This window comes from Thunnus thynnus, chromosome 18 (assembly GCF_963924715.1).
Source record: "Thunnus thynnus chromosome 18, fThuThy2.1, whole genome shotgun sequence".
NCBI lineage: Eukaryota > Metazoa > Chordata > Actinopteri > Scombriformes > Scombridae > Thunnus > Thunnus thynnus.
This window is the reverse complement of record NC_089534.1, coordinates 3383233-3400224: the sequence shown is the minus strand read 5'-3', so window position 1 is coordinate 3400224 and position 16992 is coordinate 3383233. Positions and strand designations below refer to the sequence as shown.

The window sequence follows — 16992 nt, the reverse complement described above, 5'->3', positions numbered from 1 at the left end:
AATGCATGATGAAGCTGACAGATGAACAAATATAGTAAAGCATTACTGACACATCAGCCACAGTCTGCGTTCTGTCTGTTGACGGGAAAAGTTCACACAAAATATCAGATTATGCCAGTGACATAGTCTTGTGTGTGATTCACAGCTTAAAAAGAATTTGGGAGGAGGGTAAAATGGCTCCTTGGACCCCCTACTTCCGGCGTTCTTGACACATACACAGACACACACGCACTTTTTGCTTCTGAAATGAATCCGGTGCCCCTGTTGTTGGTCTTCTTGGTGTAGCTGATGGAGATGTAGGACACCATCTTCAGGATCAACAATAGTGATAGTGAATAGTGAATAGACAACAGGGTGACTGTTCAGTAACATGTGGATTTATACTGACTCACTCCTCTACTTAGGGACCGAGCCCAAAAGGCAGAGCCTAAGGGCGAGGACCTTATTGTTTTTCATGTGTTTGTTTGTTTCTTTCTTTCTTTCTTTATTTGGGCCTGGACTCCATATGGATCGCCGCCCACAGTGGACAGAGGCTGTTTCATTCACTACCATGTTTAAAAGAGGAAGGTATCATGCCTCATATTGCAATAAGTGAGCATTGAATATTTTATATATTTTATTTTATTTTATTTAAACATCGGATATCTTAAATGTTGTTTGTCTTGAATGTTTTCATTTAAGACCATGGGCAAAAGTTCCTTGCTGTTTCTTGCTGTAAGTGTGTTACAGAATAAATGGAAAACAAAGTTTTATTTGTTTGATCCTAGAAATGATCCGATCTGTGACTCAGATCTGTGATACGATCCGAAAACTGTGAGTTTTGTGATCCGTTGCACCCCAGTGTTAACATGTCAGCTTTGTAGACTATATTTTGTATGTCGTGCACATAGATCAGAGTGTGTAAGTCATGTATTTGATACATGCATTAATACTTTCTGATGTGAACCTACACTTTTAGATCTGTGAATGTTTTTAGTGTTCAGTCTTTCTAGTATTCAGCACTGATCTGTTTCTGTATCACATTATAAGCTTTGTGGTACTTTATATATTTCTGTATACTAAGAAAATACAATTTTCCGATTTCATCAGGTGGGGGACAATGATATAGATGCGGTTTGTTGTAAGATTCCATGTTGGTTTTCCTCCTGTCCTCCCCAATTTTTTGAGTCACCAGCCGCCACTGGTGTGGGGGTTGAATGCAGCTCATTTTTGTAGGATACAGCAGAAAGGCCAATATACATACAGTAAATTATATACAAACTTTGTATGAAGTTTGGTGTTATTAGGGACCGAGCCCAAAAGGCAGAGGACTGCTGTAAAACAGTAGTCCACGCCCTTAGGTGAGAACCCTATTGTTTTTCGTGTGTTTGTTTCTTTCTTTCTTTCTTTCTTTATTATTACGGGACATCACACCCAAATTTGACCCCCTAAACATGCTCAAAAACTCACCAAATTTGGCACTCACATCAGTTCTGGTGAAAAATTTAATAAAATGTAAAAATTAACTCCTAAAGTGCCAAAATGTGCTCTTTAGCACCACCTATGTAACTAAAATGGCCGCCACGGCCCGTAGCAATGTCGTAGAGAGATCAAACCAAAACTCAATTATTTGTCTCATCAAGACCTACAAATCATATGCTGACACCCCTGACCTAAATCCAACAGGAAGTCAGCAATTAGCCTTTCAAAATAAGACTTTGCCCCAATTTTGGCCCCCGAACAAACGCTATCTCCTCCGAGGGCATTAATGGTATCGGCTTCAAACTTTAATAGGTGACTTATGACACTATGCTGAAAAAATGCTTTGTCATAACTGGAACGGTTTGGATTTTATAAGCCCTGAAAGTTGCAGTGCCACATCACACCTTACAATGTAAACCAATGGGGAGGCAATCTATGGGCAAGGACTTTGTGTCAAACAGAGGCTTCTGACGTCTAAACTATAGGTCTGACCACTTTCAAACCTGTATCAGTGGATTCAACAAACAAAATTTCCTATTAAAAAATATGATTTTTTATGTAAGATTTGGCCAAAGTAATGGGATTTATGAGGAGATTTCACAAAAAGCGGACTCTAAAATCCTCCTGTCCAACTGCTCCTGGTGATGTCACTCCCTCAGTGCTGTGAAACATTCCGCAAAACACACTCATTATAAAATCACAGGAGGAGCGAGAAAAGACTTTAAAACGCACACTAATATCTCAAAAACGATAAAAGATAGAAAAAACATGTAAATTCAAGATTTGTAGGTCAAAGTCTTGTGACTCATTTAAAGTCCAAATGAAGTTTGTATCTAAAACCATGTGGAAGCAGTAAATGTTCAAAAAGGTGTGGTTTCGCTCACACTCTCTATTCAAATATATGAGTGTTTTTCTGTGTCCAGCTGCACTTACTTAGTCAGGGCTTCAGCCTGCTCTGAATGTTTCATTTGCAAAGTGACCTCTACTTCCCCATCAAACTGACTGATGTCAGATTGTTCATACATGCCCACAAACAGCCATCTTTTCTGTAGTCTTAGTTGTGTTGAAAGCTCCACTATAAGTGGCCGAGACAAACTCCACTCATGCCTACTTCTGACTAAATTATTATTTTAATTGGTTACAAATAAAACATAGTCTAATGTTTTACACCATTTGTGAGGAACTTGCACAATTTTTACAATTTGTACTGAACTAGATCTGAACTGTCAAGAATGACTAAAAAAACACAAACAAACAACAAGGACCTAGACAACCGTCAGATAACCTGAGGCCAAAGGAGAAGCTATGGTTATCTGCACCTAGCAGACATCCCTAAATGTTAACCTCAAACATAAATAAGGAGAAGTTCAAAAGTTCCACAGGGTGTGGTGTAAGTGACAGTTAAAGAAAAGGTCACTATTTTGTGTAAAGTCACATAACATCAGCATGTAACTGATAGATGTCCTAGAGATAGATGAGCGGTAGAAGAGCTGAGTGACCACAGCAGTTTCTGAAGGAGGACTCTAATATACGTCTACATTTGTGATTCACTACCAGCATTTTTAAACCGGCATGGAGCTGCTGTTGCCTGTTCTTACACATACTGAGAGATCATCTTTGCTTTTTCTTCGGTAAGTCTATAATTGTCATCAGCTAACCTGTGTTAGCTAGCTAGCTAACCATAGCCTACTGTAAAACTCACAGCCTGGTAGGGCAACAGTTATTTATTTATAAATTATATTTTGAGTCGACAAGACCGTACTCAATAAGTATTTAACCCACAAAATTGTAAATATTAAAATTATCAACCAGCCATAGTTCTTGAAAAGCTTTGTAATTAACATGTAAACTAGACAGTCAAAGGACAAACAGCCATGAAGCGTCTGTTCAGCGTGAAGAACAATCATTGTGAAGTGACAATAATAATCATACAAAACAAAGGAGGAAAATTAGTTATCTTTTGTATTTCTGTGGTCACATATACTTACACTGAGCTCAAACTGATCTATATACAATTAATATACACATGTGATTGTATTGTATTTATAAAGGCAGCCTGACACCTCCAGCCTGGACATCAGACCCTCTATTCACTTCAATTCAATTCAGTTCAGTTTTATTTATTTAGCGCCAAATCATAACAAAGGTGATCTCAGGGCACTTTTACATATGGCAAGTCAAGACTGTACTCTTTGAGCTCTACTGTTCATGTCCACTCTGTCACAATCTTTGAAAGAAATGTAGAGATGGACAAAAGTTTGAACATTCACAGAAATCATAAACAATCACATCACCATGCCAGTGCTTCCCCAGCATTTCTTCATTTTCACCAGCAGATGGTGTCATTGTACCTCAGATAAACACAAGGTTACAGGTTCATCTCCTGGTTTCTTCTATGAGGCATGTTCATGTTCTGCTCTCTTTGTCTCATTCACAGTCAAGTGGAATTGAATCTAATTTTCCTTTTATGTGAATTGTGCAAAGTGGCTCCTTTGACTCATTCTACCAACTGCATGCTGGGATTGGCTTCAGCCAGCTCTTTTTAGAAAGGATGAGATCAGTTGACTGTTTCTTGTTGCTTTTTCAAAACTTAAATATGTCAGATTTCAAATGTTCCACCATGAATAAACTGCTGCTCATAGTCCTCCAGTTCATCATCAAACCTCACTGGTCTTTCTAGTGTTGAGCAGGAAAAATACATGAATATTTTTCCTTAAAATTATTCTTTTTGGCCGCTGTTCGCTTCCTGTTTCCAACTGTGAGTTGGGATGTTTTTTTAAAAAGCCTAATGTGGTGTTTACTGTTGCCATGACGACGAAGGCTGCCTGACTTTAAGGAAGTAGTTGCCATGTTTCATATGAACATTTTCACCCAAACCATGATCTTTCCACAATTATAACCAAGTAATTTTTGTACATAAACTTAACCAGACCTTAACCACATTTGATTAGCGTCTTCCACCGCGTACACGTATATCCAGTCTTGCCCCATCTTCTTCTTCTTCTTCTTCTGTTGAATTTTATGGTGGTGGGCATCCATAAGTGTTGCATGACCACCATCTGCTGGACTGTCCCTTGCCCCATCTACTCCTGCACTGCTATGGGATGTGTGAAAAGGTGCAAGATGGAAATGTTCCTGAATGTAGCTGAATGTGTGAATAGTGAAAATCACTAGCAGTGCCTCAAAGATTATCCCAGTAATTTACTGGGAACTATGTGTGAAAGAGGCTTTACTGTGAAAAATTTTTGATACTCAAGTAAGCGACCAAAGAACTGAAGAAGATCCCCCGGCAAATCAGTATAAGAGCACCAGACAACAAGCAAGTCATCACCGCCAACAACACAGAGAAACAAGACTTGCTGCACAACATGTTACTGTAATGCCTCAGTGACTACAGACAGACACACACACACACACACACACACAAATCTAGCACATGGCTGGGACCTTTGCCATTTGCAGTCAGACCAAGGAGAACAAAGGACTGAAAACACATGGACTCTAAAATGTAGTTTTAGATTTTGTCGAAGGAAAATGAATACAGTATTTCAGTATGTGTGTGTATATGATAACATGTGTCTGCTGTAGTGATATTTGCTGCCTTGAAGCCAGGAAGCTTAACACTAACAATTCCATCATCTTTGATAACACTAACATGTCATATTTAGTACCATTCTGCTTGTTTCACTCTAAATATACTATAGCCACTATCCAAAAGGCAAAATTAGAAATAATACAATTGATATGAGACTAACAATTTTGATACCCGCCTGTCCATGGACAGCAGGGGATTGTCTCTGCCCTGCCCCCAAGAAATCTGAAATCACTGTGATTGGCCAGGATGCATCTTCTGGGCAGACAAACCAAAACATCTCATCTGTCAGGTCAGTTATACCAAATACACAATAGATAACTCTGCATCATTCACTTTAATCATTCACTATCCATAGCCTTGTACACCAGTTTCATAATGTCCTCTTGTGTGTTTGTTTGTAATCTGTTGTAACTGTAATGTTTAGTAATAAATGTGCGTAACTAAAAGTGAACTTGTTGGTGTTTTCTTGTGCTTGTATCTCAGTCACTTAACCTTCAAAGACCTATACCCTCACACAATCATAATTAAGATTATCAAACCATTTGAGTTCACAAATTCTTACAGTTTAGAAACAGCTTTTTATTGCCAGCAATGTACAGTTTGAAGTGAGGCAGTTTAAAGGACAGGTTCACATTATTCAAGTCTGTCTTTAAACGACAGTCAGGTGCTCATATGAACATTGAAACAGGTTTTGATCGCTGTAATCAAAGATCCCTTTCTAACATGCTTCCAGTGTCAGAGATGAGGAACAAAGTCCTCATTTTGTACAAAAAAAAAAGTTTATCTGAAGTTAATATGAGGCTTCAGCACTCAGAGTTAATCAAATCAAGTGGGAATCTTCTAAAGTTACAGTCTTTTTATTTCCGTCTTTGTGTTATTATCCGTCCACTGCAGCTCAGCAAGGAAACACAGAGAAATACTGGCCAGTAATATAATATCAGTTATAATAAAGAGAAGACAGTTACTGACTCTATTAGAGCTCCCAGCTCAGTTAAGTCTATTCTACACAATTTAAAACATATCTCACTCTCAGCAAACATGTTAAAAACAACACAAAATTAAAGTTACTTAAAAATGTGTTTTTCTGTACAAATAATGAAAGAACTGTGACAAAGCTACAGTGTAAAAAGTAAAATTTAAACATTTGTTTAAATTCTTAAAATGGGTGAAAAGTTTGACAAAACAGTGCTGCAGTTAAAAAAAAGAATCAGCCACCTAAACCCACCAAAACACAAACAAAGGCTTTAACTTCTCATATAAAAAGTTGTTGATCAGTGGAGTCTGACAGTAGCAGAAGGTTCTCCATCGTTTTCATAGTCCACTGTACCTTCATCTTCATCTTCATCATTATGCACCTGTGAAAAACAACACAACACACCTGAGATTCTGAGATTAAATAGAACAAATAAACAACCTTTGTTTCAGACTAATACAGTCAACACTGTTTATTCTTATTGTCTTTATAGAATCACAGTAAATAGTGAACTACCACAAACATAAACATTTGAATATTCAGTTTTAAAACTCACAGCATTGTCATCCATCTGTGATTTGTTCACTGGAAACACAAAAAAAGAGTTTAGCTTCATCAGTAAAAATCTGAGTTCATCAAAACTTCTTGTTCATAAACGTTCTGTGAATGTTCTCACCTTTAGTTCTAGTCCATATGTTGACTGACACAAAGATTATGAGTGCAGTTAAACCCACAGACACGATGATGAACCTCAACCAAACTGCAAAGAGAATTAAAACATTAAAAAACATTTTTCACTTTTTAGACTCCTGTAGTTAAAAGATGAGAGAAATACAGTATATACAGCATGTGTGCTTTTTATAACCTGAAAAATGTTGCATTTATCACTGCTTCATTACAATATTAGTACAAAATTGTTCAATATTTAAACTGAACTGTGACTAAGTGTATGTTGCTACAGATAGGAAGCACCAAAAATACAAATCTACAAATTACAATTACAAATATTTCTCTTCTATCTGTTTTGTACTTTAAATGTCAAAGGCTGAGAGACAGAAAGAGAGAGAACAGTGAACAACAACAAGGTTTGAGACTCAGACATGTGTGTGAACACACTGACTGAGATGAACTGAATAAGAGAATATCTCCACCCACAGCCAAGACTCAGTCTGACATTCATACTTTAGACTCAGAGAGATACAAGTTGTTAAATCACTACCTTGTTTTGTTGGAGTATCATTGGTTGTTGGTGTTGATTTTTTTGTTGCAGTTCTTTTAGTGTCCTCACCTGGACATGAAAAAAGAACAAAAGAGAGACAGAGAGATGAACTGGAAGACAAAAGAACGTTTTTTCATTCATTCCTGTTGATGTTGATGTTGTGGATTTTGCTCACCTGGACAAATAAAATCCCCAAATACCAAAAAACTGTGGTATCTCCACCCACAGCCAAGACTCAGTCTGACATTCATACTTTACACTCAGAGAGATACAAGTTGTTAAATTACTACCTTGTTGTTTTGTTGGAGTATCATTGGTTGTTGGTGTTGATTTTGTTGTTTCAGCGCTTTTATTGTCCTCACCTGGACATGAAAAAAGAACAAGAGACAGACAGAGAGATGAACTGGAAGATAAAACGGCTTATTTGCTTTTTCCACTTATTCCTGTTGGTGTTGGTGTTGTGGATTTTGCATCCTCATCTGGACAATTTAAATCCCAAAATACCAACAAACTGTGGTGAGAAAATACCCCATAATAACCATCTAAACAAAAAAAACAACTAAATGAGGCAGTTTACTCACCTGTAGACTGAGGGCTGAAGGCAAACTGCTGCACCTTTCGAGTGTAAATATCTGTCACGTTACACTTGAATATCTCAGAATACTTTGACGTTTCAGCAAGATGGAAAGTTGTAAATGTCACAGTGGCAAAGCAAAGAGACTCCTTCATGTGCTGAGTGTTCACATCCCAATAATTACCCTCATACACCCACTTCACTGTTTGTCTACACTCTCCATATGTCGACACAGAGCAGCTTAACGTCACCTTATCAGTGTTCTTATGTTCAGTCACTGGTGAAGATGGAGATATTGTGAGAGAAAGACAACAAGAGTCAGATTAACTTCATTACTGCAATCATAATTATTGTAATGTTTCAGTATATTGTTCTAACAAGACAGTTTGAGCTGAAAACATGATGATGTAAATACTCACTGTCAACAACAGAAAGATCAACATCAGAGTATTGACCTTGTCGTTGTCCTGATTTGTTGTACTGTAGGCAGGTGTAAAGACCAGCATCCTCAACTGTGACCTTCTTTATAACCAGAGAACAGTTCGCTGTAACACTCAGTCTGTCTGATTTGGCTTTGGCTTCTTCACCAATCTGCCCAAGTTCAACCAGCTCTACTGTTTCTGTGTTTCTTAAATCAGTAAAGGTCCAGGTAGTACTGTCACATTTATCCTGATCAGTCATCACATGTTCACAAGACAAAGTGACTTCATTTCCATCTCTGACAGTGATGTCGAGGGAAGTTTGTCCAGTTACTGCTGTTGAGAATTTGAGAGAGAAATGTGATAAAAGAATGTGAAATAAGAATATGACTGTAGTGTGAATGTTTAAACACATAACATATTTGACTGTCTCAGTAAGATAAAGGTTATTTAATTAAGTATAATAAAGACTATTGTACCTTACCTGTTAACTGAAGCCCCAGTATCAGAAATAAAGACATTTTAATCCATCTGAGTTCAACCATCATGTTTCTCTGTCTTTCTCTCTGTCTTTTTCTCTTGCTCTTAACTCTCAAAATGTCCTTATTAGTGTTTCATACAGAGAAATATACTGTCTACTTCCTATCATGAGTAAAGTGTCTCCTCCTCACTTGTGTCAACTTTCTGTAGGTGGAGTATAGTGTTATCATTATATAGGGATTAGATATTATAGAAGTTAAGGGTGATTGTCTCCACCCACTCATCACCAACACCACTTTCTTTCCACTGCTGTATTTCAAAGTACATCATGTTTATGATCATGAATTCATCATGTAATGCTTTTAAAATGTGAAAATACAGATGTAAGATGGTACAAATTTCACACTAATCTGCTGACGGGCAGAGACATCTGCCTGGTTAAATAACACTTCTATACGACTGATTTTAAAACAAAGTAACTGATTATGAAGCAGAAGTATGTTTCTGCTTTAAAACAAAATGACATTTTTTATCATGTTTAACAACAGACAGGATTCATGATGATGATTGACAGCACACATGAACAGACAGGTGAAGAGTCAAACTTTGACTCTTGATGCTCAACATGATGCAACATGGTGATACTGCAACAGCTGCCAAAGAACAGATAAGATGTTTTTGTTAGTGGTCTGAAACCTGTTAGTTCCTCATTGTATTTTTGAAGTAAATGTTCCTGAGAACTGAAGGGGAAGTGTTTTAGTGAGAATGTGGTAACAACAGCAGCAGAGCTCTGAAGGTTTTACTCTCTAACAATGACGAGATAAACACAGATCTGATTGTGATTTATTATTATCATTATTGTTGTTATTGGATATATATATATATATATGTGCTTTATCCAAATGTTTCTTTTGTATTCAACTATCTTGCAACATTAGTTTATGGAATATCATGTTTCTACTGTGGAATGAAAGTCTGAAAGAATCGGCTCCTTTTCTGATAATATGGTCTAAGTTCATCCTCTGCTGGTTTTGAGTTGTGCGTAACAACGTGAGTGACGTCAACCTCTTGTGAATTTTGCATGTTTTTTTCTTTTTTAACTCAGTATGATGCTTCACTTCAGCCAGCGTCTGACTGGCTTGGTTCAAGTATTAGCAATCGTATGTTTCTGTGGAAATGGTTTATACGGTGGCTGACAAGGGCAAACACGCTGCAACTTAAGAAAACACATGCAAATGGACAAAACACAAGAAAATCAAGAAAACATCCTCATCAATTTGAAAACACATGTGCAGCATTTAGAAAACACACTGCAAATACCACAACATAACACATTACAGAAACAACAAGGGAAGTGTTTCCAGAGGACACTTAAGAGTGATGAACACGTCAATAATTCATAAGAGAAACATTGTTAAAACACAAACGAGGCTTCTTTCCTACCGTAGTAAGGTAGACAACAAGCTACAACCTTATTTTCAGTGAGCCGTCCTCTGAGCTGGACTAATAACATTGTTCTCTATGTACAGCTGACTGTGAGACGAAGGTGCAGAGACCGAAAAGAGACACTTCAAACAATATTCAATAACTTCACTCTTATAGTGTCCCCAGAATCACTTCACACATCAATGGTCTCCTGTTAGTTATACAACAACACTTAGTTTGGGAAGAAGGGTTAGAGGTTATTGAATATTGATCTCTCATTATTGAACTGTAGTTTGTGATAATTCATATTCTCACCTGAGGACGGAGGGCTGAAGGTAAACAGATGTTCTTTGTTAGTGTAAACATCTGTCACTTTACACTGAAATATCTCATGAGATGTTGACTTCAGCTTGAGATGAGAAGTAGGAAATCTCACTGCACCATAGCAGTCATCCTGTGATATTGTCACGTTTTCATCCACATTATGACCCTCATACAGCCACTTCACTCTGTGTCTACATGAATCATATGTCCACACAGAGCAGGACAGCATCACATAGTCACTGTCTTCATGTTTATTCACTGGTGAAGAACGTAAATACAAAATTGCTTCATCAGTTATTGTAATGTTTCACTATATTGTTCTAACAGTTTGAGCTGAAAACTTTATGGTGCAAATACTCACTGTTAATAACAGACAGAAGAACCTGGGCGTCTGGTCCTGATATGTGCTGTCAACAGAAGTAACGACCAACATCCTCTTGTGTGATCTTCTTTATAACAAGAAAACAGTTTGATGTAACACTCAGTCTGTCTGATATAACTTTGGCATTTTCATGAATCTGTCCACATTCGACCAGATCCACAGTGTTTCCTGAACCTCTGAAGAGCCAGTTAGTATTGTCACATTTATCCTGATTGGCTGACACACTTTCATAAAGCAAGTAGCTTCATCTCCATCTCTGACAATGAAGGAGGAAAACTGTCCAGTCACTGCTGTGATAAAGAGGTGATAGAAACATGAATAATAAACTGAAATATAAAAATGTCTTTTATGCTGACGGATAGCATGAAGAAAAATTTAGATTCAACAGAAGTTTTCAGGTTGTAGAAGTCTACTAAATCCATCAGGTGAAAAACAATCAGCTGTTGTCTGTTTTAATCCAATAAAATGTTTCTGGTATGTTCTATGTATTCTTACCTGTAATCTGAAGCTCCAGTATAAGAAATAAAAACATTTTAATCCATCTGAATTCAGCCATCGTGCCTCTCTGTCTGCTTTTTCTGCTCCTTCTCAGCTATTAACTGTCAGAGTCTCTGAACGAGTGTGCAGGGGTGGAGCAGCGATTTCAAAAGTGTGGGGGTTCTAGAGGTGGGACATGAGCACAGCAACCCCCCACCTTTGAGCCCTGTTCCAGTCTCAACCAGCCAAATCAAAATGAATAACCATGCATTTAAACAATTTTTCTACTACTGTACTTGTAACCACTGCTTCAGCTTACCATAAAATAATTACTGAGACCATATGAATGTAACAACTCAGCAGAATTTATTTAGAGTCTGGTAGCAGTTTACTACTTACATCCAGTTATTTGTAAGAACTGCTGTACTGGAGCATAGCTATCCTTATTACATTTAAGATAATCACAGAGTATCTTTATCCTACTTCCTTACATACCTTATAGACATGAAATTAAAGGAAACTTACACTTCCATTAAAATGAAATGGATAATTATAGATGCATAACAAATTGAACCCTGGTAACAAATCAGTATCAGTAAAGAGTCATTAATGAATCCATGGATTAGTACAACCTAAACTGTCTTCAAATTTTATTTTTTTTTTGTCTTTAATTGGGAAATTAAATACCAAAAGTTCTCTAGGAGGTTTTGCATCAGCAGGTGTCAGTTCCTCTCCAACAGCCACAGGAAACAAGCTGTCCCTCTTCATCTGAAGTCCACCTCCAAGCTAACAGGAGAATCATATCATATAAGCAGGTGATTTGAGGCTAGTGAGTGTAGAGAGTGAGCAACTAGCTCTCACAGGCCACAGCTCCAATCTGAACCCTTTTCAAGCTCAATAATAAATAGTAATATTACTGTGGTCTAGCTTTAATACACAGTACAAGCTATAGCTCATTCTAACTTATTTTAAATGCAAAAGACACATAACTCCCTAACATAAGGAGTAAAACTATGACTTCTAAAGCAACATATTCCTTTGACATTTAGCTTAAAACAGCATGAACTGTGTGAGCTTACATTCTGGACACAGAGGTAACTTGTACATATTCTTGCCAAAGTCTAATTAGCGATTAGCTTAACTCATGATTAGCAATTAGCATGCTAATAATTAATTTGGTCGTTAAGACTTTACAGTAAGGCAGCACATTTCCATAAGACAGACAGATGTTACACATCTTAAATATGAATTCTCACCTTTGTCTATGACTATTTGGAATTACGTTTCTGTGAAAGTGTGGGTGTGACAACACCCGTAACACCCATGGCTGCAATGTCCCTGTGAGTGCGTGTTGAAGAGAAATGTGTCACTTCCTCATAGTGACTTCCCTAATAATATAATTTGGTAATACTTACATTTTCACTTTTTGCCATATTTGTTGAATTATACAGTCACTACAGGACCTATAAAGTAAAGTGTTCCTAAGATGTTCTAAAATACAGCAGTAGAAGAGGAAGCTGTGATTCAGTGTCACTGGTGTGTGGTCAGACCACTTCTCTGACACAAAGAAGAAGCGAGAAGAGTGTGTGATGTATTTGCTTTAGTCTCTCTCCAAAACAATGCAACAAACACGAATATTAATTTCTAAGAAAAACTGAATGAAGCATAAATTGAATTTTATTTTAAATTGTGAAACTGTACAATAGATCTACAACCTCTTGGAATTTCTTATAATTTCCACTTTCCATATTCAGCTGTTTAATATATGACTCTCAAGGATGACACCAAGTGGGGATGTCACATGATCACATCCCACCTCTGCTCAATTTTGCCTTTTGACACTTTTGTACCATAACAAAGCAAAACTGAATAGACATAAATGTTGAAATTATTACACTCTGAAAAATAACAGATACATGCTTAAAGAGAAAAAATATATAAGAAGAAATAAAATAGCAGTGAAAACAAAGATTTTAACTTTAACTCAACACTAGAACAACCATCACTGAACGTAAATGTCTTTCTCTTCATGTGTCAAGCACAGTCTGTTCTGCACACTGTAAATAGCTGATTATTAGGATAAAATCTCTATGAGGTTTGGACAGTATAGACAAATTCCCCACAGAGACACAGTCTCTATTATGAAGTAAAGTGTAATTGGCTGAGATTCTGGGGAAAAAAAATTGATTTTCTCATCAGAAAGCTTTAACTATTCAGTTATAAATGAATTTTTATGATATGAACACTGTGGTCTGTTATTTGTTGGGTTTGTTGATGGTAGTGTAGAAGTTGCTGGGATCAGTGGAGGCTCCAGCAGAAGAGGAGGAAGCTTTCACAGTCCTGTAGGTCACTGCATCACCTTCATCATCACCATCACCACGAACCTGGGAAACAAAAGGGAAACAGCAACACATATAAATTACACATAATGACATGAAAATACATAATAACATAAGTCGACAGGAGCTGAGAGATCATTTTGCTTCTATTTAACAACTAAAATATTCACTTTGCAGCAGCTGTTATTTGCTGATTAGATTGTGAGATATCTTGTGTGTGAAGCTGACATGTTGGTCTGATGGTGGCGCTAGAGAAAAAGTGAGGAGACCACTGACAAATCTTGTAGATTCTTCCTTTTGGGACCATGAACCTTCAGTGACCTTCATATTAATATGCTCTTTAGCTTTTGAGGAATCTTTATTTTAGAGCAAATACTTACTCATGTCACAATCCTTAATCACAAAAACACAAAGGCTTTTAAGATAAAATAAATATTCTTTTCTCTTCTTCTTGACAAAACATTTTCCTTCATCCAGTAACAACGCCAGAATAACCAAACACTCAGGTTACCCGGGCATTACTGTTGGTCAAAGGCACCAGAAGTAGGGGGTCCAAGGGGCCACTGGCCCCCTACTTTACCCTCCCTCCACATTCTTCGTCGCGAATCACTGTATCCCCCGCAAAAGCCCCTATATTCAAATACTTATGCTAAAAAGACCTTTCAATCATTCCCGTCCACTCTAAAACTTTCTGTAAATTCAAGCAGGCAAACATAAAATGGGAAGAATATTTACATTTTAATCCAATCAAAGAGGACATTGTCACACAAATCGAATGCAGACAGTGTACATTGCAACCAATAAAATTGTTTCAATGCTGTGTGTTACATGGTTTAAGTCTGTTTGAGCTAGCTGAACTAACCTTAGCTAGGGTCTTATCAGATGTAACTTGACAACATGGAGAAACCCACACAAGCCTGTCAATGACATAATCAGATACTTTGTGTAAACTTTTCTTGTCAACAGACAGAACTCAGGCTGTGGCTGCTGTGTCAGAAACACTCTACTATATTTGGTCATCTGTCAGTGTCATCATGCATTTATTCTGTGGAAGTTCAAGTGATTTAGAACTGTGTTCTATATTTGACTGATATTCAAACTCTTAACAGGAACAAGAGTTTCATAGAAAATGAATGATGCAATTTTAGACTTGGAGGGAAGTGTCAGTCCCACTGTATAAACCTAACGCTGCATATCATTTAGTTTGCAGCAGAAAGCTTCCTGTCTGTGCTCTGTTTATTTGCTGCACTCAGATCATATTCAAAAAGAAAATTAAAGTGCTTAGTTGATTTATTGAGCACTTTTGGTGGTCACAAGTCAGAGGCTGTGTAAAGGCACAGAAGTCAAAGAAGACTACAGATACATTAAACACTATACAAAACACATTTAATCTCCTCACACAGAACAGATTGTTAAATATGGATGTGGGGCATGGCTGCTGATGACACAAGGACAATGTTAACAATCCTATTGCCTGCTTGCTGTTACTCAGCTGCAGTCGTGTTGCTGTCCTGTAAACTTGTATTTTCAGGTAATTGAACAAACAAGCTTGTATCTAATCCCACAAGCACTAGTTGGCTGCTTTGTGTTTGAAATTACACTGCCACCCTGTGGTGAAAGCAAGCTATAGTTACTCTGCAAAAGTTTAGCGAGTCTCCGGTCTATCTACTGCTACACACACACTTACACACACACACACACACTTTTTCTGAAATGAAATTAATCCGGTGCCCCTGATGTGTGTGTGTCACTAAACCTTTGATGAGTAACTATAGCTAAGACCCTAGCTAAGGTCAGTTCAGCTAGTTAACGGCTCAAACGGGCTTGAACAATATAACACAGCATTGAATATCAGTCAATCATAGAACGCGGTTATTAATCACTTGAACTTCCACCGAATAAATGCATGATGAAGCTGACAGATGAACAAATATAGTAAAGCATTACTGACACATCAGCCACAGTCTGCGTTCTGTCTGTTGACAGGAAAAGTTTACACAAAATATCAGATTGTGCCAGTGACATAGGCTTGTGTGTGATTCACAGCTTAAAAAGAATTTGGGAGGAGGGTAAAATTGCCCATTGGACCCCCTACTTCTGGCGTTCTTGACACAGACACACACACACACACACTTTTTGCCCCCCAGATGGATTTATACCGACTCACCCTTCTAATTTTACTTTATTCTCTCTCCCAGATGGAAATAAGTGTAACTTTATACCAGGTGTAGTGTGTAATCTCACTGTGTCCTGACTGCTTTCAGGAGTCACAGCAGGGTTTAAGCTCAGTCCCTGGACAAATAACAGTCTAGTTACAGTTTTCTACTGACAGCAGTGAATACTTAAAAGGAACATAACATGCTTTTTGTGTTTTACGCCATTTGTGAGGAACTTGCACCATTTGTACAATTTGTACTGAACTAGATCTGAACTGTCAAGAATGACTAAACAAACACAAACAAACAACAAGCACCTAGACAACCGTCAGATAACCTGAGGCCAAAGGAGAAGCTATGGTTATCTGCACCTAGCAGACATCCCTAAATGTTAACCTCAAACGTAAATAAGGAGAAGTTCAAAAGTTCCACAGGGTGTGGTGTAAGTGACAGTTAAAGAAAAGGTCACTATTTTGAGTAAAGTCATGTAACATCAGCATGTAACTGATAGATGTCCTAGAGATAGATGAGCGGTAGAAGAGCTGAGTGACCGCAGCAGTTTCTGAAGGAGGACTCTAATATACGTCTACATTTGTGATTCACTACCAGCATTTTTAAACCGGCATGGAGCTGCTGTTGCCTGTTCTTACACATACTGAGAGATCATCTTTGCTTTTTCTTCGGTAAGTCTATAATTGTCATCAGCTAACCTGTGTTAGCTAGCTAGCTAACCATAGCCTACTGTAAAACTCACAGCCTGGTAGGGCAACAGTTATTTGTTTATAAATTATATTTTGAGTTGACAAGACCGTACTCAATAAGTATTTAACCCACAAAATTGTAAATATTAAAATTATCAACCAGCCATAGTTCTTGAAAAGCTTTGTAATTAACATGTAAACTAGACAGTTAAAGGACAAACAGTCATGAAGCGTCTGTTCAGCGTGAAGAACAATCATTGTGAAGTGACAATAATAATCATACAAAACGAAGGAGGAAAGTTAGTTATCTTTTGTATTTCTGTGGTCACATATAGTTACACTGAGCTCAAACTGATCTATATACAATTAATATACACATGTGATTGTATTGTATTTATAGAGGCAGCCTGACATCTCCAGCCTGGACATCAGACCCTCTATTCACTTCAATTCAATTCAGTTCCGTT

The 16992-nt window shown here is 37.5% G+C and overlaps 1 protein-coding gene across 2 annotated transcripts; it reads right to left on the bottom strand.

The window, feature by feature from the left end:
- Positions 1 to 5647: 5647 nt before the first annotated feature.
- LOC137169327 (uncharacterized) lies at positions 5648 to 11075 on the bottom strand. Of its 2 annotated transcripts, XM_067572420.1 has the most exons (7): positions 10832 to 11075; positions 10462 to 10728; positions 7539 to 7610; positions 7249 to 7317; positions 6706 to 6789; positions 6586 to 6614; positions 5648 to 6411 (listed from the first exon to the last, which is right to left on the bottom strand). In XM_067572420.1, coding segments are annotated over exons 1-7 (606 nt in total). In that variant the 5' UTR covers positions 10833 to 11075; the 3' UTR covers positions 5648 to 6327. The 2 variants fall into 2 exon arrangements, with proteins under 2 accessions (XP_067428521.1, XP_067428522.1); XM_067572421.1 differs by lacking the exon at positions 7249 to 7317.
- Positions 11076 to 16992: the final 5917 nt, after the last annotated feature.